Source organism: Leucoraja erinacea, chromosome 9 (genome assembly GCF_028641065.1).
Source record: "Leucoraja erinacea ecotype New England chromosome 9, Leri_hhj_1, whole genome shotgun sequence".
Taxonomy (NCBI): domain Eukaryota; kingdom Metazoa; phylum Chordata; class Chondrichthyes; order Rajiformes; family Rajidae; genus Leucoraja; species Leucoraja erinaceus.
Window position 1 is genome coordinate 411819 of NC_073385.1, and position 26884 is coordinate 438702.

Below are 26884 nucleotides of genomic sequence, written 5' to 3' on the forward strand. Positions count from 1 at the left end.
GACTTAAACACCAACATCACAGTTAGTACCATATGCGATCTTGGCTACCATTAAAAGAAGTCATGCAACAATGCTGAAATCTAGAATGACCACTGCAGTTTTCATTGTTTAGGTTTCTTCATTGTCCAACCAATAGGATCTGCATTCAACGGGAGCACATAGAGAGTCAATGAAAAAATATTTATTTACTCCATCAATGCCCGAGGCTCAAAACGAGTCGTCAATGCAGCATTTTCCCAAAAACGGAGCTCTGGGCACAGAAAAGGCTTGTTATACCGTTGAATATTGTCAATTTAGTCCTTCCATCAGAAGACTTATGGTTGGAGCCAGGTCTATCTTCCAGCATGGGAAATATTAACTTTGGCTTACAGACTGTCCAGTAATGTAATCTTTCCCTTTAATATGAAAATTCCAATAGGCCAATGGGTCTAAATGGGAGACTCAAGCTATTAAGATTTAACAATGAAAATTTAAACCCTTGGAATGTGTTTATCTACAAAATGATCCAAGTTCTTATTGCAGAACTTCTATATAAAGGCAGGTCCAACTAAGTTACAGAGATAGGTTGAATAAGTTAGGTCTTTATTCTCTGGAGCGCAGAAGGTTAAGGGGGGGACTTGATAGAGGTCTTTAAAATGATGAGAGGGATAGACAGAGTTGATGTGGACAAGCTTTTCCCTTTGAGAATAGGGAAGATTCAAACAAGAGGACATGACTTCAGAATTAAGGGACAGAAGTTTAAGGGTAACATGAGGGGGAACTTCTTTACTCAGAGAGTGGTAGCGGTGTGGAATGAGCTTCCAGTGAAAGTGGTGGAGGCAGGATCGTTGGTATCATTTAAAAATATATTGGATAGGCATATGGATGAGAAGGGAATGGAGGGTTATGGTATGAGTGCAGGCAGGTGGGACTAAGGGAAAAAATTTGTTCGGCACGGACTTGTAGGGCTGAGATGGCCTGTTTCCGTGCTGTAATTGTTATATGGTTATAAACTGAAAAAAAGATCTTTGATCTCAGATGAAACTCCTTTTACGACCGTAATCCTCAGAAAGCAAGTGTAAATTGCAAGTATGTGAACCATCTCGAACAGGTATCAGGATTAAAATGCCAGTAAGTGTAAAAGGAAGTGACAGGAAACAAAAAAGTTGCACTACTCATCCGAGGCATTTAGAATTTATGATCACTGCAGAAATTACAGCATTTCGAAGCAATAAACTAAAAGGCACAATTGAATAAGCTGTTAGATACCTGAACCTTGAATCTATTATGACTAGATTACAGCAAGATCATTCTGCACAGATTTAATCGGTTTCTGCTAGAATTTAAGAAGAATTTTCTTGATCATTCAGAGTTCATTCTCCTCATGTTCTCTTCAGAATGGATGGCCTCAGGAAGCTTCTATTGGATAGTGGGATAAGCAACCAGTTTAAATTTGGGTCATGTCCATTATTTTCCTCTTGCCAACTTCCATGTTTCATGTGTCCATACAAATGGCAGATCAAGGGTAGCAGGAGAGCGTGTAGATTGTTTTTATTTCTTAGCAGTAAAAACTCTGCATTCCTTCTTGCAGTCAATAGCAGTGTCAAAAATGCCTTGTCCTTCCCATCAAGAAAGGTTCAGGTAATTGAATAAGCATGGAACCAGGAAGAGCGCCACAAATCCTACTGTTCCATATGTTAAGTAACGGTAAGGAAGTTCTACTTCCATTCTTTTTCGTGCCTGGAGAATGTCGGTGCATGGGATACGGAATATTTTGCAGGCCAGAGGGATAGTAATTGCCTTCAGCAGTGCTCTGGTCAATAGCAGGACTACCACCCCGACTGCAAAACGGAGAAAAGCTCTTGTGATGAGATTGAATGTGATCGAGGGGGGAGAGAATGGGAGAGCGACAAGTGGTGGGTCGGGCAAGATGCCAAATATGTGATTGACGTGAGAAGCACAAGCGATACCTGCTCCCGTGCCTAGAATTTCAGCTGTATCTCCACGAGATGTGCTCCACGTGTCCAAGGTAAATGAGAAGAGGCCCATTCCCAGGTGAAGGCTGATGATGAATAACGGGGCATACTTGTAGGTCAAGTTGAAGTTGTCAATTAAGTCCAACGCTGGGTGGAAGATGATCAGGATTAGAATACTGTAAAGAACACCAGCAATAATATCCTGTCAAGAAAGGAAAGACTCGTTAGTTTAAAGCATTATCTGATTCATTAAATCCAAAAGTTTGTTTCTTAAATGAAAACCACAATTTATCAATTTACCAATGAAGGTAATACACAACAGCACACAGAGCTCAACTAGAAACCACAGTTGTAAATTAGTTGTTATTGTGCTTTCCGTGCTTAATTTAAAGGTTCATATTATGCAGCACTTATGTAATTAGTTTAGATTTTCCTGAACAGTCCATTGGTAGATCACCCACTTAGTACTCTGTAAACGCCACCTTTGTAGTCACCTACCGACTTACTTGACTATAATTATCTAGGGCATTAAAGTGCTTATTATCAAGGTCATATTTAAATACATAGTAACAGAACTGATTAGCAAATGAGCAAGCTCAGAATTCTGCAGCAACGCATTCCAAAATGAAAACCCGATCAAAGGATCACCTACAATGTCAGCTTAGGTAGACAAAAGTGCTGGAGAAACTCAGTGGGTGCAGCAGCATCTATGGAGCGAAGGAAATAGGCAACGTTTCGGGCAGAAACCCTTCTTCAGATTGACAGCTGCCATGTTGGTTCAAAGAGCTATTTGGCAGCACGGGAGTCTGAATGGGAAGATGATCTCATGGGCAAGATTGGGAGAGATCGCATAATGAGGGAAAAGAGAAGAATTTGTGTTTGCAAGTCTATGGGATGGAAATCGATCTCAGAATCTTCCAAATCCGAAGCAAGTGTGCCAACACGGCAGATGCCAAATTGCTGTGGTGGACTTTAACATGGCGATAGACATCAGTTATGATGGTGCACGGGCAAGTTATTTGACCACGGATTGATGCTGCAAATAAACCCAATATTACTTTCAACTTCATAAAGTCCATACTTTTTCAAAACATGCAAGGCAGCTCTCTGTTTCCCTTATCTGATTGACTTTCTTATTCCTGGGACAAGGCCATTGAAGTCATCTGGAGCATGCTTGTTATAATTCCAAAGTTCAACAGATAAGGAAGCGCGCACACACACACACACACACAGCACACAATTACAAGTCCTTCAGAACACAGCACAGAAACAGGCCCTTCAGACCACAATGTCCGTGCTGAAAATGGTGCCACATCCAACTTTCATCTGCCTGCACATAATCCATATCCCTCCATACCCTTATGTTCATCTAAAAGTCTCTTATATCCCACTATCGTATCTACCTCACCAACCATCATGACAGCATGTCCCAGACATTCACGTGTACAGGGTTTGCACTGCACATCCCCTTTACATATTAATAACCTCCACCAGGTTCCCCCTCAACCTCGGGCATTCCAGAGAAAACAAGCCAAGTCTGTCCAACCTCTTCCTGAAGCTAGTGGTCCCCAATCCAGGCATCATTCTGATAAACTTCCTCTTTACCAAAGCCTCTGTATCCTTCATGTATTGGAGTGACCAGAAATGCACACAATACTCGAAATGTGGCTTAACCAAAGAACTATAAAACTGCATCATGACTTTGCCATTCTATCTACTCACATGTTATGGGTTTGAAACCCCCAAATCCATCTCTACATCAATGCTGATAAGGGTTTTGCCATTTTAGGATTATGAAGTTGTGGTCATTGCGGGAACATGGTTGGGAGAGGGTTACATGGCTAGCAGTTCAATGTTGAGGTTTTGATGTTTTGGATGTGATTACGAGCAAGACATACGAGGTGGAGGATTTGCGCTAATCATCGTGCGAGCCAGTCACTGTAGCACTCCGAGAGGACATACTGGGGCAATATGGATACAGCCAAGAAATAAGAAAGGTGCTAGCATTCTAATGGGATTGTTCTATAGGCCCCTCAATAGTAAGCGAGAGAGAGAGGAACAAATATGTGGACACAATACCGAAAGATGACACATTTTCCACAAATCATGGAATTGGGACTGAATTAGATCACATCTAAGCACCAGAACAAACAAGTGACTCAAAAGATTGTATTTAATGTAGGGCACGTGTGTAAATGCTCAAAACAAACCCGAGTGAGGCAAGTCAGCAGCAGGAACACAGGAGGCCCTTTCACACTGTCAGTGTAACAGGAAGCTCCACTTATGGTCCACTCCACCCCGTCCACTCTGGTCTACAGTACTCGCTTTGGGGTTTTCAAGACATTTAAAAATATATATATTTTTAGAAACAATTTATCTGCATGTTGGCAAAGGTTCTAGGATTGATTAGCAACATTTGACAGCTGAAAACCATTTAAAAGGATTATTGCTGACAGATTTCATTGACTTTCACCAATAACTGATCAAAATCAGAGTCCATTTTGTCCAGAGAGATGTTGCTGTTTTCTGCAGCACGTTATGTTAGATTTTTAGTTTTTGGAAGCAAAACCCCGATTTCATGCAAGAAACTGAAAGTTACTATGTTGAAATAGCCACTGCTAGGTAGCAAAGTGATGATTCTGATTGATTAGAATTTGTATATCTGAAGGCAGATCACAGATAAAGGCAAAGACCCTATAGCGAGCAAGATAGTTCACTCGCCGAAAAAAACATAGTACGGTCCTGGGCAGATTCATGGGTAATTTTTTACCCCATTTCCGTAACTGGCTTCCATCTCCGCACCAAAGATCCCATAGGATAATAGTACAGAGACAGAAGCTGGTTACGGAAACATCCTCGTAAAAATAAAAGTTATTTGGTAAAAATCTTCTCCTCATTTTCAGAATTTTAATTTATTAACACAAACTGTTTCCCCGCAACGTTGATTACACTGCGAGTCGGGTCTGGTCCGGTTACGGAAATGGATGAAAAAAAGGCCCACGTTCCGCACTACACGTCAGCATTTAGCAGGAGTGGTCTATCTTGCTCCGCTATAGAATCTTTGGATAAAGGAGGTGGGGGTATGGGAAGAGTCTACACCATTTCCATGATTGTCCAGACAATTGTATTTTCCCTTTCTGGTTAGATACTACCCGGCACACTGAGTTCCTCCAGCAGTTGTACTTTGTTTACTCCAGATTACCGCAACTCAGTCATTGCCTGCCTAGGCAAGTAATGGTGACGATCTTAAAATCCATAGTCATCCTGAACTCCAGTTCTAAAAGTTGTAGCTGATGAATGAATGGTTGTGCACTAATTTTAAATAGGGCCCTACTCTAATGCAACAGCACCAGAATGAGAACAACTACATTGCAAAGACACTGCCAGTTTCCCCAATAAAAGTTTCTTAAGGGCCTGTCCCACTTTCCCGAGCTGCTCATGAATTCTCCCGAGTTTTCCCCCTTGATTCAAACTGGGAGAATGTTCGTAACAGGTCCGTAGATATATCGTAGCGGCTCGTTATGTCAGCCGTACGTACTCGGGGCGTTCAATGTTGCAATTTTTCTCCTCCCGACTATCTTTTTACTCGTGGACATTTTTTGACATGCTGGAAAAAAAACGTCCCGACTTCCCTGATGCCCCGAGTACCTACAGCTGACATAACGAGCCGCTACGATATATCTACGGACTGCTACGGACCTGTTACGAACATTCTCCGAGTTTGAATCAAGGGGAAAACTCGGGAAAGTGGGACAGGATCTTTACATTTGCCACACAAGTAATTCCTCAAAAGCCCAAGGATCATTTAAGTATTTTAGTGCTGTGATCCACCATACAGGCCACGAGGTTGTCTCGATTCAAACTTGGTCAATCTTAAACTTTTCAGCTTGGGAGAAGTAGAAACAACAGCTCTGTGTTATAACCTACCTCTGTACCCCTGGGCTAGATATGTACACATACACAGCAATAAAACAAGTGAGGACAGGACCAATCACAGGTGTGGCTGCGCCAAGAATCAACATTAGAATGGACAGAAATCAGGTAGGCCAGTGTAAAGTAGTGAATCAGAACACTGATAATTGTTACATACATCCGGAATATTTATTTAACAAAACACAGTCTGTCTATATTAAAATATTTGTGGAAAAATTAAGGCTATGCATATTTCCAAAGATAATACGATATCTCAGTACCAGCTAGCTAATACAAACAAAGTTATGCCTATCAGTTTTCTGGCAAATGTTCACACCATTGTGTTCTGGCCACAGAGGCAAAGTCAATTTGTGGCAATGATTAATGTTTGAGATATTGAATACTGTACTTGTTGGGAATTTTACTGGCTATTAATAATTTTGTTTTAATTTAATGCAATTGACGAGTCAAAATAAAAATTCCACTGCACTATAAAAATGGAAAAATAAACATAGAATTTTCCAGTTTAGGATAAGCTTTGTCTCCAGGTTCCTTGCATTCTCTCTTTCCAACCCATCGCCAATCCTCCCATTTCAATTCCCACCCCCTAGTTCCATCCACCTGCCCCACACATTTCACCCTCTGGAATGCCTTCTCCATTTGCCCTTCATATTTCCCTTAAATGGATCCCATTGCCACCTTACATCAGATTCCTGAACTGGGAGCCTTTATGTCGCCATATAACCCTCAACCTCTTCACCTTCCCTTACTTGGCTACATCTACCCTACTCCCAACTCCCCTGACACCCTGTCTGGTTTCATATGTCGGCCAAGTGCTTCTATCTCCCATCTCCACCTCTCCTCTCCCTCGCTTCTGTCTGCCTTCCATCTTTCAAACACTCCTCAGTCCACCTTGCACCTAATTGGGCCTTACTGCACCCCCTCCTCTTTACGCTGTTTACTCTTCCCTCTCTACTCAGTCCTGATGGAGAATCTCAACCTGAAAGGTCAACAATTCCTTCCCATCCCCATCCCACAGCTGCTGCTCAACCTGTCGAGTTCCTCCAGCAGTCTGTTTTTATTTTACTTTGAAATGTAACATGGACAATGTTTGATGTGATGAATTCATGGTCATGGCTCTGACACCTCCTAGTCCGAATCATAAGGCATAGAAAATCACTACCACTACTTAAATGGGAAAAAAAAGGGTGTAAAAATTCCACACCATTAAACTAAATGATAATGAGAGAATGTTTATTTTATTAGACATATTTGTGAAGTCGTTCAAAACGATCAGGATTCTACATTGGCCGCAAATTCAAATTAGTGGCAACTGGCAGAATGCAGCATTACTAACAACGTTTGCTTGTGCTTATTAACTGAGATTATACTTTAATCTTTAAGACAGGAAACAGATCCAAACAAAAGCAGCCAACATAAAATCTCATGATTCACTTACCAAAATAGAATGCATCCCCATGTAAAGTCGACTGAGACAAACAAGGATGCACCAACTTGAAGCCAACAGTAGTCCAATTACATATGGATACTGAAAAAGAAAGGTAATAATAATAATAAATTAAGTTCACTCTGCAGTCCAATTATTCTCAAAGTTGCATAATTAAAACCAATTTCAGTTATGTGTTGTTAGTTGCTGCCAGTTTGAGACATGTTGAGAAAATATTAAATCAATCTACACACCATGTATATAGTTCTGGTCAACACATTCTAGGAAAGATGTGATTACTGGTGAGGATGCCGAGAAGCCCCTCCAGAATGCTGTCTGGGATGTTGTATTTTAACTGAGGAGAGCATTGATAGATCGGGTTTATATTCCTTAGAGCAAACGAGGCAGAGGGGACTTGATTGAGTTGTCCAAAATTATAAGATGCAAAACAGGAGAGTACAAAAGTTTTCCCCTGGACATATGACATAGAATGCTGGAAAATGGGAATAGAGAAACACAGAAAATAGGTGCAGGAGGCAGCCATTCGGCCCTTCGAGCCAGCACCACCATTCATTGCGATCATGGCTGATCATCCACAATCAGTAACCCGTGCCTGCCTTCTCCCCATATCCCTTGTTTCCGCTAGCCCCAAGAGCTCTATCTAACTCTTTTAAATTCATTCTGTGAATTGGTCTCCACTGCCTTCTGTGGCAGAGAATTCCACAACTCTCTGGGTGAAAACGTTTTTTCTCATCTCAGTTTTAAATGGCCTCGCCTTTATTCTTAGACTGTGGCCCCTGGTTCTGGTATCCCCCAACATTGGGAATTGTTTTCCTGTATCTAGCTTGTGAAGATGCATAATGGTTAGATACATGATGTTGGAACAGACACAGTGGGCCATTTTGCAACTTGACCCATCCTATTTCTCCTGGTGGGTTAGCTGCAAATTTAAAATAGTACATTTGATTCCTTGTGTTTGAAATGTTGATACAAATTATGAATGAATTGCCCAAGTATGAACCCCCCCCAAAGGAACCCAGCTTCCACCATTTGCAACACAACAGTTTAGATTCCATAATTCCCCTTGTTATAAAGCAATAAACCTAACATCTCGTAGAAAGATGCAATGAAAAGTCGACGAATAATTATTCTGCCAAATGAGAGCAAAAACTTGATATTTCCTGAAGCATGTTTTTGGTGAGAATCTTGAATCCTCTCATGACTGGAGTTCACCGTTTCTAGGTAAGGATAAACATTTTCACCCGTCAGGAGTATTCTGATCCACTTTTAACACATTAATCAGTAAAATTTCCACATTGCAGCATGATTATGTTTTGACTAAATAATTGCTTAATGCACTAAAGCAAACTAGTTTATGTCACGTAACTACTTGAATTCTGAGGCACCAGCAATTTGCTTATCTTTTTCTATTCCTCTCCCACTTCCAGTAGGACAATATAGGTTTTTCAGTAAAACAAACAGCTGGAGTATTCAAATGTGTGCTGGCACCACTAAGGGATACAAATGCCCTAGTGAGAGCACAGCACAAGTGAACCTTCACTGAATCTTGGCTGAATTATTCAACTGACCTGGTTTTTAACATGCAATGCAATCTCTTAAAAATGCAATTTAAGAATATCATGTAGACTAATGAACAAGTGGAAATGTATTCAGAAAAACAGAAAACAAATGCACACAAAGATAGCACGCATCTAAACTTCACATCTCTAATTGGATGATCAATAGTGTTTGGTCAAATTGAATCTGCTTCAAACAACCTATTAACTCAAGTTGAAGTTTTAGCTTAGTTTAGAGATACAGCGTGGAAACAGGCCCTTCATCCCACCAGGTCCACACTAACCAACGATTCCCGCACATTAACACTATCCTACACACACTCGGGACAATTTACACTTAGCCCAAACCAATTAACTTCCAAACCCATTGGCCTTCGGGGTGTAGGAGGAAACCGAAGTTCTTGGAGAGAACCCACGCAGGTCATGGGGAGAACGTACAAACTCCGTACAAACAGCGCCCGTAGTCGGGATCGAACCCGGATCTCTGGTGCTGCAAGTGCTGTAAGGCAGTAACTATACCGCTGCGTCACTATGCCACCCACAAGTTGTACAAACATTTTAGCTGTCATTTTATTTTTTTTAAGTGTTTCAATTTAAATGATTCCACTTCAAAAAAAAGAACAGATTTATATAAAGAGTAGGCTTCAAGGTTTTGAATAGCCACGTAATCTCATCCAAAAGTTCAACAGATATGCTTGAATCCGACAGAAAAGCCGTCAGCAGCTTTTACACGGAAAGTAAAGAGAAATTTCAATTAGCCTCGTCAGTCTGTATTGTATATGGCAGGAACTTGCTTCTATTATTGCACTGCAATTTATTGCAATCCTAACAATGTGGGAACAGTGATCAGAAGATAGCAAGTCATTTAGCACCAACAATGCAGAAATAGAGTGATACAATTTGGAAACAGGCCCTTCGGCCCAACTTGCCCACACTGGCCAACATATCCCAGCTACACTAGTCCCACCTGCCCACGCTTGGTCCATATATCCCACCAAACCTGTCCTATCCATGTACCTGTCTAACTGCTTCTTAAACATTTGGATAACCTAAACTACCTCTTCTGGCAAATCAGACTGTGCATTTCACGGTCAACAGCAGCAAGCAACGCTGAGACAGCACGTCTAACCAGGGAATGGAAGTTGCTGGAATAATGACTTTCAGGCCCGATTAAGATATTAAAAAACCCTAAAAGGTTTCAGTCATTTCTTCTCTTCTCAAAACAGGGGGGGGGGGGGGGGGGGGGGGGGGGGGACACTTAAAAATTCCTAAACTTCATAAAATCATTTATTGCAACATGCTCATTTATCACGACAATGCTTTCTAAACCAGTAATACCTCGACAATTTCTCAACCACTACCCAACTTACTGAGTAAGAAAACCCACAAAAAAGCTGCTGATGCATTCTATCCAATAGGCAACAGCAAATATTTTGTTAAATTCATCTTGTTCTATTTAACACACAAATCTCAGACAGACAACACCCATTATCTGCAATAGAACTTTTCAGTGACTGGATTTTACTGGTTCCAGAAAAGGATAGAACTCTTCCAAATCCCAAGAACTCTGATACACCCTTAACACATCAATCATGGATTAATAATGACTCTTCCACATTTCAGAAGATTGCCAGAAAAAACAAAAAAAAGCACTGGTGTGGAGGCTCCCAGTTGGCACAGAGAAGATCAGATACACCATAGATGGATACAAAATGCTGGAGTAACACACTATATCCCTTGCATATTTTAGTTTAGTTTAGTTTAGAGATACAGCATGAAGCAGGCCCTTCGGCCCACCAAGTCCGTGCTGACCAGCGATCCTCACACACTAGGGACGATTTATAATTATACTAGGCCAATTAGCATCCAGACTTGTACATTTTTGGAGTGTAGGAAGAAACTGGAGATCCCTTGAAAACCCAGGTAGGTCACGGGGAGAATATACAAACTGCATACGGACAAGCACCTGTAGTCACGGTCAAACATGGTCTCGGGATCTGCTGCCCTTTAATGTTACACATTAATGTCTAATGTGACGTTTCTTTGTTGAGAATTTCAAATGTTATTGATCTGCAGGATAAAGCTATTTGAAAAACAGAGAAGTATTAAAAATATTCTGGGAATGCCGTGTTACTTCTGTATGTCAATCATTTGATTGCCTGCTTTAAAAAAAATTTCAAAATAGACTTTGAGAAATAAATATATTCAATACATGATCCGACATTCTCAGAGGCTATACATACAATAGTTTCCCCAAATCACAAATTTATCCACTCCCCCCTTTGAAGTGAGAAACTGAGAGGGTAGAATGTAGACCCACAAATAAAGACAATTAGATCTTGAGTGTTGCAGGTTCACCTTCATTACCACATGGCTAAACGAGGTTAAGACTTAAACATGCAGCACTGGAGCGAATCCTTGCTTTTGTATGCAGAATGTGTGTAATATGCAAGTATAATTTGTTAATTTTATGCAAACATCATCAAGCTGGAGGATATTAAAAGGAAATGCACCGATAGTAACGGTTCCATGGCCTGTGCCGTCCAATATAGAAACATAGAAATTAGGTGCAGGAGTAGGCCGTTCGGCTCTTCGAGCCTGCACCGCCATTCAATATGATCATGGCTGATCATCCAACTCAGTATCCCGTACCTGCCTTCTCTCCATACCCCCTGATCCCCTTAGCCACAAGGGCCACATCTAACTCCCTCTTAAATATAGCCAATGAACTGGCCTCAACTACCCTCTGTGGCAGAGAGTTCCAGAGATTCACCACTCTCTGCGTGAAAAAAAGTTCTTCTCATCTCGTTTTTAAAGGATTTCCCCTTTATCCTTAACTTGTAACCCCTTGTCCGGAACTCCCCCAACGCCGGAAACAATCTTCCTGCATCTAGCCTTCCAACCCCTTAAGAATTTTGTAAGTTTCTATAAGATCCCCTCTCAATCTTTAAATTCTAGAGAGTATAAACCAAGTCTATCCAGTCTTTCTTCATAAGACAGTCCTGACATCCCAGGAATCAGTCTGGTGAACCGTCTCTGCACTCCCTCTATGGCAATAGTGTCCTTCCTCAGATTTGGAGACCAAAACTGTACGCAATACTCCAGGTGTGGTCTCACCAAGACCCTGTACAACTGCAGTAGAACCTCTCTGCTCCTATACTCAAATCCTTTTGCAATGAAAGCTAACATACCATTCGCTTTCTTTACTGCCTGCTGCACCTGCATGCCTACCTTCAATGACTGGTGTACCATGACACCCAGGTCTCGCTGCATCTCCCCCTTTCCTAATCGGCCACCATTTAGATAATAGTCTGCTTTCGCGTTTTTGCCACCAAAATGGATAACCTCACATTTATCCACATTATACTGCATCTGCCAAACATTTGCCCACTCACCCAGCCTATCCAAGTCACCCTGCAGTCTCCTAGCATCCTCCTCACAGCTAACACTGCCCCCCAGCTTAGTGTCATCCGCAAACTTGTAGATATTGCCTTCAATTCCCTCATCCAGATCATTAATATATATTGTAAATAGCTGGGGTCCCAGTACTGAGCCTTGGGGTACCCCACTAGTCACTGCCTGCCATTGAGAAAAGGACCCGTTTACTCCTACTCTTTGCTTCCTGTTTGCCAGCCAGTTCTCTATCCACATCAATACTGAACCCCCAATGCCTTGTGCTTTAAGTTTGTATACTAATTTCTTATGTGGGACCTTGTCGAAAGCCTTCTGGAAGTCCAGATACACCACATCCACTGGTTCTCCCCTATCCACGCTACTAGTTACATCCTCGAAAAATTCTATAAGATTCGTCAGACATGATTTACCTTTCGTAAATCCATGCTGACTTTGTCCAATGATTTCACCACTTTCCAAATGTGCTGCTATCCCATCTTTAATAACTGACTCTAGCAGTTTCCCCACTACCGATGTTAGACTACCTGGTCTGTAATTCCCCATTTTCTTTCTCCCTCCCTTCTTAAAAAGCGGGGTTACGTTTGCTACCCACCAATCTTCAGGAACTACTCCAGAATCTAAAGAGTTTTGAAAGATTATTACTAATGCATCCACTATTTCTGGAGCTACTTAGTGACTTGCTGCAAATACTAATGTGGATTACTGAAATATAGAAATGCTAATTCAAATAATCTTAAATGATTTTAACAGTGCAGCCGTGCATACTTTAACACTTGTGTCACTTTTGGTTAACATGAGAGATGACAAATGTGCACAATCGTTTTTGGATCCTCACTTCCTCGTTTGCTATTTAATGAAACAAAGGCAACATTGTATACAGCACATACTCCTGACGCCAACAGTCAGAATAACTTCACATGGCCAGAAAGAAACAAATTCAATGACAAGTAGCTTCAATTGGACATATCTTGTATAAACCATTTTCTAATCATATTCTGAATGAAAAGCAGATCCCAAATGGCGTCTCTTATTTTCTAAGTTAACATTCCTGACAATCAGTGATCAGTAAAGTCGGAGCAATTTGTAATTGTTGAACAAAGATTGTGAAACTGAACAAAATCATGTGCCATTTCTGACAGTTTCAACTTTTGGCATGAATTTCCAAGAAAGTTTCAACATTATTGCTGTGAAAGGCACTATTAATGCTCGTTAATATATCTTTGTAAATATAAACAATGACACAATGGCCTGGAGTAACTAAGTGGGTCTCTGGAGAACATTGGTAGGTGACCTTTCTTCAGTGTTTATGGTGGGAAAGCAGGCATGCCAGGCTTTGTCCTGCTGCCACCTCTCTGCCAGCTCTCTCTTCCCCATCCAAAACCATAAGTCTGAAGGGCCCAGACCCAAAACATCACCTACCAGTACCCATGCGTTCCAGAGACGCTATCTGACCAGCCTAGGTTACTCCAGCACTTTGCATTGTTATTTTAAATAAACCAGCATCTGCAGTTCTTTGTATCTCTACCGTTGCAATATATTAATTCTTATCATTTGCATAAAGTTTTCCTCCTAAAATTGATGTCCCTGAAGAAATTAGTATCATCTTACCTAGGAGGCTAAAGGGCCTGTCCCACTGTACGAGGTAATTCAAGAGTTCTCCCAAGTTTCCCCTGATTCTAACTCGGAGAATTACGGTAATGGCCGCTCGTGGGTACTCGGGGCTCTAGTGGACATTTTTCCAACATGTTGAAAAATCTTCACTCTTCTTCATGAGCTTCCCGCGTTTCCCCGAGTACCTGCCGTTAGCGGTACGAGCCGCTAAGAGACGTCCCGAGCTCCGATGTACCCGCTAAATACATTCTACGTACTTACCATGAGTTTGATTTTTTTTTTAAACTCGGGAGAGCTCTTGGGTAAACTCGTACAGTGGGACAGGCCCTTTAGTCAAACGTTTTCAGTGCATTACAATTTATGTCCGTCTTCATCCTTAACACCTGTCCTTTTTAATTCTAGCACTGTCTAATATAAAGCCGTTTCTTCTTGTGCCAAAGTCCGTGAAGTTCTCATTTTCTTATTTTATACCTACAGCATTTTTATACCTACAGCATTTATACCTACAGCATTTATACCTACAGCAACCACCCTTGTAGCCACCGCTACACAGGTGGTTTTAAACTGAATAAGGGGGGTGGGGTGTCGAATGGGATAGTGGAGGATGGAGTTAAAGGGAAAGGGTTTCTTAAATGTGTGAGCGTAGAGACAGGGGGGTGTAAAATGAGGGTAGAAGCAATAGGTAGCAAGGTGAAAAGTAAAAGTGCCAGGCAGACAAAACCAGGGCAAAAATCAAAAAGGGCCACTTTTCAACATAATTGTATAAGGGGTAAGAGTGGTGTAAAAACAAGCCTGAAGGCTTTGTGTCTCAATGCAAGGAGCATTCGTAATATGGTGGATGAGTTGAATGTGCAAAGAGCTATTAATGACTATGATATAGTTGGGATCACGGAGACATGGCTCCAGGGTGACCAAGGCTGGGAGCTGAACATCCAGGGATATTCAATATTCAGGAGGGATAGAGAGAAAGGAAAAGGAGTTGAGGTAGCGTTGCTGATTAGAGAGGAGATTAACGCAATGGAAAGGAAGGACATTAGTTTGGAGGATGTGGAATCGGTATGGGTAGAGCTGCGAAACACTAAGGGGCAGAAAACGCTGGTGGGTGTTGTGTACAGTAGTGAAGTTGGAGATGGTATCAAACAGGAAATTAGAAATGCGTGCGACAAAGGCAAAACAGTTATAATGGGTGACTTCAATTTACATATAGATTGGGTGAATCAAATTGGCAGGGGTGCTGAGGAAGAGGATTTCTTGGAATGTATGCGGGATAGTTATCTAAATCAACATGTAGAGGAACCAACGAGAGAGCAGGCTATTTTAGACTGGGTATTGAGTAATGAGGAAGGGTTAGTCAGCAATCTTGTTGTACGTGCCCCCTTGGGCAAGAGTGACCATAATATGGTTGAGTTCTTCATTAGGATGGAGAGTGACATTGTTAATTCAGAAACAATGGTTCTGAACTTAAAGAAAGGTAACTTTGAGGGTATGAGATGTGAATTGGCCAAGATTGACTGGCAATTAATTCTAAAAGGGTTGACGGTGGATATGCAATGGAAGACATTTAAAGACTGCATGGATGAACTACAAAAATTGTTCATCCCAGTTTGGCAAATGAATAAATCAGGGAAGGTAGTACATCCGTGGATAACAAGGGAAATCAGGGATAGTATCAAAGCGAAGGATGATGCGTACAAATTAGCCAGAAAAAGCAGCATACCGGAGGACTGGGAGAAATTCAGAGACCAGCAGAGGAGGACAAAGGGCTTAATTAGGAAAGGAAAAATAGCATAGATATGTGAAAAGAAAGAGATTAGTTAAAGCAAATGTAGGTCCCTTGCAGTCAGAAACAGGTGAGTTGATCATGGGGAACAAGGATATGGCGGACCAATTGAATAACTACTTTGGTTCCGTCTTCACTAAGGAAGACATAAATAATTTGCCGGAAATAACAGGGGACCGCGGGTCAAAGGAGTTGGAGGAATTAAGTGAAATCCAGGTTAGCTGGGAAGTGGTGTTGGGTAAATTGAATGGATTAAAGGCCGATAAATCCCCAGGGCCAGATAGGCTGCACATTTGGAAAGTGGTGAAATCATTGGACAAAGTCAGCATGGATTTACGAAAGATAAATCATGTTTGACGAATCTTATAGAATTTTTCGAGGATGTAACTAGTAACGTGGATAGGGGAGAACCAGTGGATGTGGTGTATCTGGACTTCCAGAAGGCTTTCGACAAGGTCCCACATAAGAGATTAGTATACAAACTTAAAGCACACGGCAATGGGGGTTCAGTATTGATGTGGATAGAGAACTGGCTGGCAAACAGGAAGCAAAGAGTAGGAGTAAACGGGTCCTTTTCACAATGGCAGGCAGTGACTAGTGGGGTACCGCAAGGCTCAGTGCTGGGACCCCAGCTATTTACAATATATATTAATGATCTGGATGAGGGAATTGAAGGCAATATCTCCAAGTTTGCGGATGACACTAAGCTGGGGGGCAGTGTTAGCTGTGAGGAGGATGCTAGGAGACTACAAGGTGACTTGGATAGGCTGGGTGAGTGGGCAAATGTTTGGCAGATGCAGTATAATATGGATAAATGTGAGGTTATCCATTTTGGTGGCAAAAACAGGAAAGCAGACTATTATCTAAATGGTGGCCGATTGGGAAAGGGGGAGATGCAGCGAGACCTGGGTGTCATGGTACACCAGTCATTGAAAGTAGGCATGCAGGTGCAGCAGGCAGTGAAGAAAGCGAATGGTATGTTAGCTTTCATAGCAAACGGATTTGAGTATAGGAGCAGGGAGGTTCTACTGCAGTTGTACAGGGTCTCGGTGAGACCACACCTGGAGTATTGTGTACAGTTTTGGTCTCCAAATCTGAGGAAGGACATTATTGCCATAGAGGGAGTGCAGAGAAGGGTCACCAGACTGATTCCTGGGATGTCAGGACTGTCTTATGAAGAAAGACTGGATAGACTTGGTTTATACTCTCTAGAATTTAGGAGATTGAGAGGTGATCTTATAGAAATTTACAAAATTCTTAAGGGGTTGGACAGGCTAGATGCAGGAAGATTGCTCCCGATGTTGGGGAAGTCCAGGACAAGGGGTCACAGCTTAAGGATAAGGGGGAAATCCTTTAAAACCGAGATGAGAAGAACTTTTTTCACACACAGAGTGGTGAATCTCTGGAACTCTCTGCCACAGAGGGTAGTCGAGGTCAGTTCATTGGCTATATTTAAGAGGGAGTTAGATGTGGCCCTTGTGGCTAAGGGGATCAGAGGGTATGGAGAGAAGGCAGGTACGGGATACTGAGTTGGATGATCAGCCATGATCATATTGAATGGCGGTGCAGGCTCGAAGGGCCGAATGGCCTACTCCTGCACCTAATTTCTATGTTTCTAAGGTCATTTGGCCCAAAGCTCGACACAAAATGCTGGAGTAACTCAGTAGGACAGGCAGCATCTCCGGAGAGAAAGAATGGGTGACATTTCGGGTCGAGACCCTTCTCCAGTCTGATGTCAGGGAAGTGGGCGGTACAGAGATAAGATGTAGCCGGAGACAGTAAGACTAGTGAGAAAACTGGGAAGGGGGGGGGAGGGGATGGAGAGAGGGAAAGCAAGGGCTATTTGAAGTCAGAGAAGTCAATGTTCATACCGCTGGGGTGTAAACTACCCAAGGGAAATATGAGGTGCTGTTGCTCCAATTTGCACTGGGCCTCACTCTGATAATGGAGCAGGCCCAGGACAGAATATGGTCAGATTGGGAATGAGAGGGGGAGTTAGTGTTGAGCAACGGGGAGATCAAGTTGGTTTGGGCAGACTGAGCAGAGGTGTTTAGTGAAGCCTGCACTTGGTCTCGCCAATGTACAAGGGCCACACATGGAATAACGGAAACAGTTGCGGTTGGAGGAGGTGCAAGTGGACCTCTGCCTCACCTGTGGGGCTCATGTTGTTGACCTCCCCATGATGAGCCCTGTCAGCTGAGCCCGCTCAGTCAGGCGAACAACAACAAACAGAGACAGCAGTAGGAATAATGCAACCTCAGTCATCGCAGCTTGGCGCCGACCCGGAGCATGCGCCCTTTTATGGGCGGGCACATACGAATGTCGAACCGGATGGCATCACCCTGTTGCAGCTGAATGCGGAAAGCCTAACTGACTGCTGCGCCTGAGGGCGTTACATAAATTCTGCTGCCTCAAACGCAAGAAGAAGAAGAAGAAAAAGTTCAGCAACATCCTCTCTCACTACTCCCCCCCTCTGTGTCCCGCTGATTTACTCCAGCATTTTGTGTCTGTCTTCGATTTAAACCAGCATCTACAGTTCTTTTCTACACATTTTGTCTGCACCACTGCAAAATCTCCTCAAGGTATGTCTACTTTGAAGAAGTTCTCCCGACGAGACGTCATTTAGCCCATCAAGTCAACATCAGCTCCCACGGGTACAATTCCATTAGACCCTACCCTTCCCTGCACCCCAGCAACTTATTTTCTTCCACAGATGCCCATCTACTGCCTTGGCCATTCTAACCATGAACTGACAACTCGGGGATAATTCACAACAGCGATCAAACTTACCCGCACACTTCTGGGGTTTTTTGAGGAAATGAAAGTATCCAGAAAAAATCCACATGGTTGTGGAAGGGACAATCAAACTCTGCATAAGAGTAGAAAGTCAGGATCAAACTCAGCTTGCTGGGGCTGAAAGGCAGCAGCACTAACTGCTGTGCCACCATGCTGTTCAAACAACCAGGATTAACATACCAACCAGATCAACAAAATACTGAAACAGTCCTTCCCTATCTGAGAGTCAAAGAGTATTACCTACATTTTTAGATTTTTTCTTTAAAAAAGAAAGCATTTAGATTGTATTAATTTAATTACTCAGCCCATCACAATTTAAAAAATAAATCTTTGTTATGATGTTTGGCAATGACTTTTCCAACCAAAACCTGCAACCACAAGGAAAAATGTTCTTCAGAAAATGTGCAACATAGGAGTTGGATAGTCCAACACATACTGCAGGGAAATCCTGCCTTTTAATTTTTCAGATTTTCTCATGGTAGGTTAAATATATATTTAAAAACTCAGACAAGGACAAAGAGGAATGTGAAAAATTAGGAATCTGTTAAAAATAGATTTTAACGTTAAAATGATACATTCTCTTTAATCGGTCTGATGCTTCATTCCAAGTGGTTTGTGGGAGGTTTTAATGACAGGTTTTGAAATGAGAAATAGCATGATATGCTTGTGGGCCAAATTGGTGACAGTTGTAGACTAGATACGAGCTGATGTTAATTTGCCATGTTCCATTAAAATAAAAAGCCAGACCATCACAAACACTAAAGCTGCAAAAGTGTGAAATTAGAATTAAACAGGACATGTTTGCTGACATTTCACAGGACTGCAGGAGTGCAACATGACGTAGGCACAGATCCTATGCCAAAGAGCAGAGTTGGTGGAATATTGGCTTTGTTTTATTAATAGTTAAAAATATGGCCATCACCAGCAAGTAGAGCACTTTAACTTTAGACTTCAAATACAGCGCGGAAACAGGCCCTTCAGCCCACTGACCAGCGATCAGCCTACACACACCAAGGACAATTTTACAAGTTAAAGCCAGTTAACATAAAAACCTGCATGTCTTTGCAATGTAGGCAGGAAACCGGAGAAAACCCATGCGGTCACAGGGAGAATGCACAAACTCCACATAGGAAGCATCCGTAGTCAGGATCGCACTCGGGTCTCTAGCGCTGCAAGGCAGCACCTCTAGCGCTGCTCCACTGTGCCACCCTATTGAGATTGAGTTCGAATAACCAGCATTATATGCGTGTGTGTTGTAAGGGAGCCTGCAATTGGTGGGATCCTCATGTTAGCTGCATCAGCCATTCATGGCGATAGATGATAGTGGTCGGGAGGTGCCGTTGGGCAAACCTGGGCGAGTAACTGCAGGGTATTATACAGATGGAATATAGTCGCTCGCCACTGTTCATCAGTGGTGCATGGGCTGTTAATCAATCAGGCTACTTTGTCTTGGATGTCTCTAAGCTTCTTGAATGTTTTGGATCTGTTTGCCCCCGACGTGCCTTGGAGTCGAAGAAAAGGCTTGGCTATCAGGAGGCTCCTGTCTCACCGCACGAAACCCAGTGTTTGGCATATTGTAGCCACTTTATTCATATGACTGGTCAATGCTGGCTCTCACGATAGGCGACAAGATTCCATTTTGCTGGAGATGATCATTGCCTTACAGTTCTGTGGCACAAATGGTATCTACTACAAATGGGCACACGTCTGAATGTTAGCAGGCATGGATTGCTTCATTTGTGCAGGAATGGGTAATAAGATTGAACATTGTAATTATTAACAAACATCCTACTTCTGACTTCTTGATGGAAATGTGGTCATAATGAAGTAATGGATATTTGTGCTGGAATTCCTGCAATGATATAGTTGATGCCCAATGACTATAATGTTATTCTGGGCCATGATTTACGCTGCCTTAATGAAAGCTCTTTGGCCCACATTTGTAACAAGGCTGGGAAGAAGTCTGGAACCAAGTGCTCCTGATCTCACCATCTGGTCCCACCTATCATCTACCAGCCTCTGTCACACCCTTCCCTTCCACTGAAGACAGACACAACAAGCTGGAGTAACTCAGTGGGACAGGCAGCATCTCTGGAGAGAAGGAATGGGTGAGGTTTTGGCTCAAGACCTTCCCTTGCCCCACTTTCTATTGACTATCTTCTTCCCTATCGGTCCTGATGTGGAGACACAACCACACATGTGGAGACTTGCACATTTTCCACCCCAGATTGCTGCTTGACCTGCTGCGTTCTTGCGGCGTTCAGTTTTATGTTCAAGATTCCAGCATCTTTTGTTTTCTAACTGAACACTGAGTATCCATTATGCTCGCTCTGAATACGTGATGAGTAGTTGGTGCTTGATGGCAGTTGGTAAAAGCCTCAATTGGGAGTAAACTGATAGGGCAGTAATTAGCCGGAATGGATCCTGTAAGAAAACCATGACTAAGTGTCCCCACATTCATTGGGCCAGACAGCTGTACACCAAGGGTGGTTTACATTTACATACCAAGAAATAGACCTAAACTTAACATCTCAGCGCACACACACTGAGAAAACAAAAGGACATGAACATACACTGCACACTCGTCTGAAAAAGGGTCTTGCCCCAAAACATCACTCAATCCTTCTCTCCAGAGATGCTGCCTGCCTGCCCGCTGAGTTACTCCAGCATTTTGTGTCACTGAGTTGTCAGATGCTCCCGGGGCTAGTGTAGGACCAGGGAGATGGCACTGGCGTGGCCCTGTCGCACTGGCGTGGGCCCTGTCGCACTGGCGTGGCCCTGTCGCACTGGCGTGGGCCCTGTCGCACTGGCGTGGCCGTGTCGCACTGGCGTGGCCGTGTCGCACTGGCGTGGCCGTGTCGCACTGGCGTGGCCGTGTCGCACTGGCGTGGGCCCTGTCGCACTGGCGTGGCCCTGTCGCACTGGCGTGGCCCTGTCGCACTGGCGTGGGCCCTGTCGCACTGGCGTGGCCCTGTCGCACTGGCGTGGCCCTGTCGCACTGGCGTGGCCCTGTCGCACTGGCGTGGCCCTGTCGCACTGGCGTGGCCTTGTCGCACTGGCGTGGCCTTGTCGCACTGGCGTGGCCGTGTCGCACTGGCGTGGGCCCTGTCGCACTGGCATGGCCGTGTCGCACTGGCGTGGGCCCTGTCGCACTGGCCTGGCCGTGTTGCACTGGCATTTTGGCCGTGTCGCACTGGCCGGGGCCCCGTCGCCCTGATCGCACTGGCGTGGGCCCTGTCGCACTGGCGTGGGCCCTGTCGCACTGGCGTGGGCCCTGTCGCACTGGCGTACTGGCGTGGGCCCTGTCGCACTGGCGTGGGCCCTGTCGCACTGGCGTGGGCCCGTCGCACTGGCGTGGCCCCGTCACACTGGCGTGGGCCCTGTCGCAGTGGCGTGGGCCCTGTCGCACTGGCGTGGCCCCGTTGCACTGGCGTGGCCGTGTTGCACTGGCGTGGCCCCTCGCACTGGCGTGGCCGTGTTGCACTGGCGTGTCCCCTGTCGCACTGGCGTGTCCCGTCGCACTGGCGTGGCCCTTTTGTAGCGATCGGTAGGCAAACTGCAACAGATCGAGGCTGAAGTTGACGTGTGCATGACCAGCCTCTTGATGTACTTCATGACACTGAATATCAGAGTTAATGGCCAATACCTTGTTTCCCGTTGGCACTGGGATGATAGTGGTCATCTTAAACCAGTGAAACCACAGATTAGAGTTGGGGTAGGTTTAATGTGTTTGCGAATTAGCCGTCTCGTCACCATTAATGCGAGGTGGCAGCAACAATAGAATTGCTGCCTTACAGTTAGAGACACAAGTCCAATTCTGACAATGGGTGCTGTCTGTATGGAGTTTGTACGTTTCCCCCTGTGACCACATGGGTTTTCCTCCCACACTCCAAAGGCATACATTGGCTTGGGTAAAATAGTAAATTGTCCCTGTTGTGTGTGAGATAGTGTCAGTGTGTAGGGATCGCTGGTCGGCACAGACACCGTGGGCCGAAAATACAAGGATTTTTACATGTCCCGGATCTCTAAACGGAACTAAAATAAAAATCCTTGTATTTTCAAACAATCAAGGAGGGTGTATTTGCCCCAGCACCAGCATAAAGTAACATTACCTTGTAATATAACAATGATTTAAAATTAGAGACACAAATAGCTAAGCCAGGACATCCCATAGTGGGTTGAACATTCAACAGCATGGGTGCAGATCAATACAGTACGAATAAAGCTTGGAAAGTTCAGAGACTGCAAACCAATCAGTCTGGATTATACCAGCAGAACAGGAAGCGATTTGTAAAGAGGGCAGGAGAAAAGCTCAATGAAAACAATGAGAAAAGAACCCCGATATAAAAGACTGGTATAAACTGGAATTGCCAAAATAACATTTGTTGAGGAGGTTTCAAAATGTGAAGTTACAACAACTTCACTGCAGAAAAACAAAATTCAAAGTTTAATTTAATAGATTAACTGTTGGAGAAAGGAAAACGAACTACTGGGAACCCATCATTCATAATGCAGGTGGTAGATTACAATGACGCACAAGGTATCACCATTCATGGAAAGAGCACTTACCAAACCATCTGGAAGGAATTATTTTCTATTCAGGCCTGATTACTCCTTTTACAAGACGGAGAGGTCAGTCAATGCCATGGAGCCAGAACCAACTACTCAGACCAGTTTTGTTTTAAATTGACATGGTACTTCATAGAGCATAAAATATATTGCTTCATGCGTTTCAATTTATTTAAAAATACCAGTGGCTTCCTTAATGATTCTCTCAGCAAATTGTACAGTGGTGTTTTACAAAACAGCATTATATAAATGCAGTGAACTCTGCTACTTCTAAGACTACTTCAAGAAAGTCTAATTGATGTTAAGAAAAACAAGGACTCATCCAAGTTCCTTTACAAATTCACAGGCTGGTTACAAGTGCAAGGTCAATTAATGCCTTTTAAATAGATAATTGCCTTGCATCCAGTGCGATCTATTGTTTAATTTGGTTTATGTCAGGATGGATATGAAGAAAGATCCATAAGAATGACTCTTGGGAGCGTGGCAGAAAATTATACTCAAAAACTATGATTTCGTAACAATGGATCTAAAAACTAAATAAAGAAATTCTAAATATTTTTGTTCCATGGACTTTTTGTCACCTCTAAAAATTACTGAAAGTTAGGCAGGGCACTGAACTGATTCTTATAAATAAAAGTACCACTTACAATGGGCTATTAGTTAATTACCTAATCCACAGTGCAATGGACATCCGATGGTAAATGCTAGATCAGCCAAGGTAGGCCCTGAAATATATACTTCTACCTTTAATTTAAACAGTGTAGCTGCAAGAACATAAAGATTGACAAAGGTAAGATGGAAAGGGCTGGGTTTTTATACATTTTCCCGTTTTAAATCATCTTTTACATTTGGGTGAGAACATCCAGCTTTAAATTATCTTATTCGTGTTAGATCAATTGACTAAATGCCACAAGTTAGCCGACTCCAATTGGAAGAACCATGACAGAAAAATAAGATGCTTTGATTCATCCGTCCTGCAGGTTTGTACTGAGAAGCATCAAAAGCTGTTTCAGTGATTGAGCAGAATCTCTGCACTGCCAACACCAATAAATAATGACATGCTTGAACAAGATATTGGAGGGGAACCACTCCTTATGGAAACACACACACATCAGGAAGAGGTCACTGTTCCAGGAAAGCAGAAATACAAAATGAGAACGTTGGTGTGGGATTAAAAATTAAGATATTAATTTTACAAACATCGACTTTTACAAACATCGTGAGCTCAAATGGCTCATTATTTTTTTTTTAAACCATTGATAGACACGAGATGCCAACTGGCCACCTGCTGGCAAAATCTCTGTGGCATGAATTACACTTAATGCTCAGTTTTAAATTTAAATTTTACATTTTGAAAGGTGGGAGGAACCTGCAGCAACATGGAGGGGAAAACCGTTTCTTTCCCAGTCCCTACCTGAGTCGAGGATGAGTCTTTCCACCGAGCCACTTCTTCGCCCCCTCCTCGTGGCCTTTCCTGTCGGAGTCCGGCCAGATCGTCGAGCTTCAGTGTTAGCGCAGCACTGAGGTACCATCGCGGAGCGGGCGATGCCTTACCCGAGTCGCCATGTGGAGCTCTGGAGTACTGGGCCTGCCGACTTCAACATCCTGGAGCTGTTGCCTGCGGAGCTTCCAGCTGCGGCGGCGCTGACTTTAACAACGCGGGGTCCTGGGATCTTTTGCCGAGGTCGCCAGTGTTGGAGCTCCACCCAGCTTGGCCTATGGACTTCGGGAGCTGGGGTCTCCGGGAGGAAGCGGCCGTTTCGGAACTCCAAGCCGCTGAGTGTTCTTCCGACGCTGGAGTTCCATCATTCCGGCGAGAGGGCCTGAAACATTGGGCCGCTGTAGCTGCGACGCCAAATAGGCCCCGACCACGGGTGAACATGGATGAAGTGGACTGAACTTTGCTGCCTTCCCTCACAGTGGAAAACGTTGATCCCTCTGTGGGGGGCGGGGGGATGTTTTTTATGTTTAATGTTAAATTCCATAGTGTTATGTTTATTTTATTTGTGTGCTGTAATGGCAACTCAAATCTCACTGCACCAGTTGGTGTATGTGACAATAAATGTCCTTTGTCCTCAACACCACTTGACTCCGGGTGATACACAGATCCCTGGAGTTGTGACGCTGCAGAACTAACTGCTGCATCATGCAGAATGAGAGAAAAGGGAACAAGCATTTTTTTTTGGCAAATTCTGATGAAACCACCTAAATCAGAAATGTTAACTTGACACGAAGCTTAACTTGCTTGAGGAACTCAGTCTGGAAAACATAATCTGCCCTTTACCTCCACAGACGATGCCTGGTCTGTCAAGTTTCACCAGCCCTTTGCTGTTTGCTGAAGATTCCAGCATCAACAGTCATGGACGGAGTTCTTTGTCACATGTGACCGTTGGAATGGAATACTTTATTGTCACATGTGACAAGGCACAGTGAAATTCTTTGCTTGCATACACAAGGCATGTAAATCGTCGGCACATAAACGTCGCTGACAAACTTACATATGTCTCCAAGGTGCTAACTTTCTTTTTTTTTTTGCCCCTGACCTGCTGAATTTTTCCAACGTTTTCTCTTATTGGGGGATTTTAGCATCCTACATTAATGACCGAGTACAAACAGCACAATGTTGGAGAATCATTCCTGCAGACATGAGCAAGAGGTTAACATGGGACACAAGTCAAGTGTGAGTGAAACTGGCAAATATGACAGGTACAAGAAAGTGATTCACTTTGGATAAAGGAAGGCTTCATCTGAATATGTCCACTGGCAAAAGACTGGAAGGGAGGAATGGAATTAAGGGGGGCACGTATACTGTAATAAAGGCCGTTCAGGCATAATCATATGTAAAATGGCTATAGGTTAAAAGGGTTTTAATGGCACAAGCATTGAAATGAAAGATTTGTTTCTGTTGCATAATCTCGTGCACTATGTTCTCAAGGTGGAAATAAAGGACATGCACAGTGCAGATGCATCGGTAGAACAAGAACCCAAAGGTCAAGTAATGATGACAGATTACTTATACTTCCTCTTTATTACTTTATCAAACTAAATGGTAATCTAATTGAGTAATTTGAAATAATTGCTGCATACCACAATTAAGGTTAACTACATTTTCGAAGGCAAAATATTCTACAGGATATTATTAGTTTAGAGGTACAGCCTGGAAACAGGCCCTTCAGCCCAACAAATCCATGACCATCGACCAGCTGTTCACACTAGATTATGTTATCCCACGTTCTCATCCATTCCCTGCAGACTAGGGGCAATTTTATAGGGGGTAATTTACCCTATATCGGAGTGGCGGCGCGGCTCTAGCTGCAGCGGCTTACCGGCAGTCCCGTTGTTTTGTGTTTTTCATGTTGTTTATTTTGTTTGGTTAGTCTAGTTTTTTGGTTTTAGTTTGTGGTTTGGGTTTTGGGGGGGGGGGGGGGGGGGGGGGGGGGTTGAAACGGGGTTTGCAGTCTCCCCCTGCGGGGGAATGCGACCTTTTTGTCGTATTCCCCTTCTCTGCCTCCGTCTGGCTGAGGCCAAATGGAGCTGACGACCCCAAGTCCGGGGCGCACCGTCGGTCCTGAGCTCACTCCCATGAGGGTGGTCCAGCTCAGGGCTGGAAGAGGTTGGGACGCTCCCGTGAGGGCGGCCAGCCCGAGGGTGGAATGAGGCTCCCGTCGGAGCGGCCGAGCTCGGGAAGATGCGGCGCTGGCAGCCCGAGGGAGGTTCGGCGCCCATGTCGGGGCGGCCCAGCCCGAGGCTGAAGACGGCACAGTACTCACGTGAGGGTGGCTGGAACGGTGTTCTGGAGGCGGTGGCCTGAGTCCGGGGTTCG

General features: G+C 43.7%; 1 protein-coding gene across 5 annotated transcripts in view; it reads right to left on the bottom strand.

Moving 5' to 3' along the window:
- Positions 1-1942: 1942 nt before the first annotated feature.
- Positions 1943-26884, bottom strand: part of atxn3 (ataxin 3) — a 113731-nt gene continuing 88789 nt past the window's right edge. For 4 of the 5 annotated variants that reach the window (XM_055640058.1, XM_055640054.1, XM_055640059.1 and 1 more), the window contains 2 exons: positions 7327-7416; positions 1943-2157 (listed from right to left, as the gene is read on the bottom strand). In XM_055640058.1, the coding sequence (XP_055496033.1) occupies positions 2087-2157; positions 7327-7416 (161 nt within the window). In that variant the 3' untranslated portion in view covers positions 1943-2086. The remainder of the gene's footprint in view (positions 2158-7326; positions 7417-26884) is intronic. The other variant, XR_008723968.1, reaches the window with a different exon arrangement.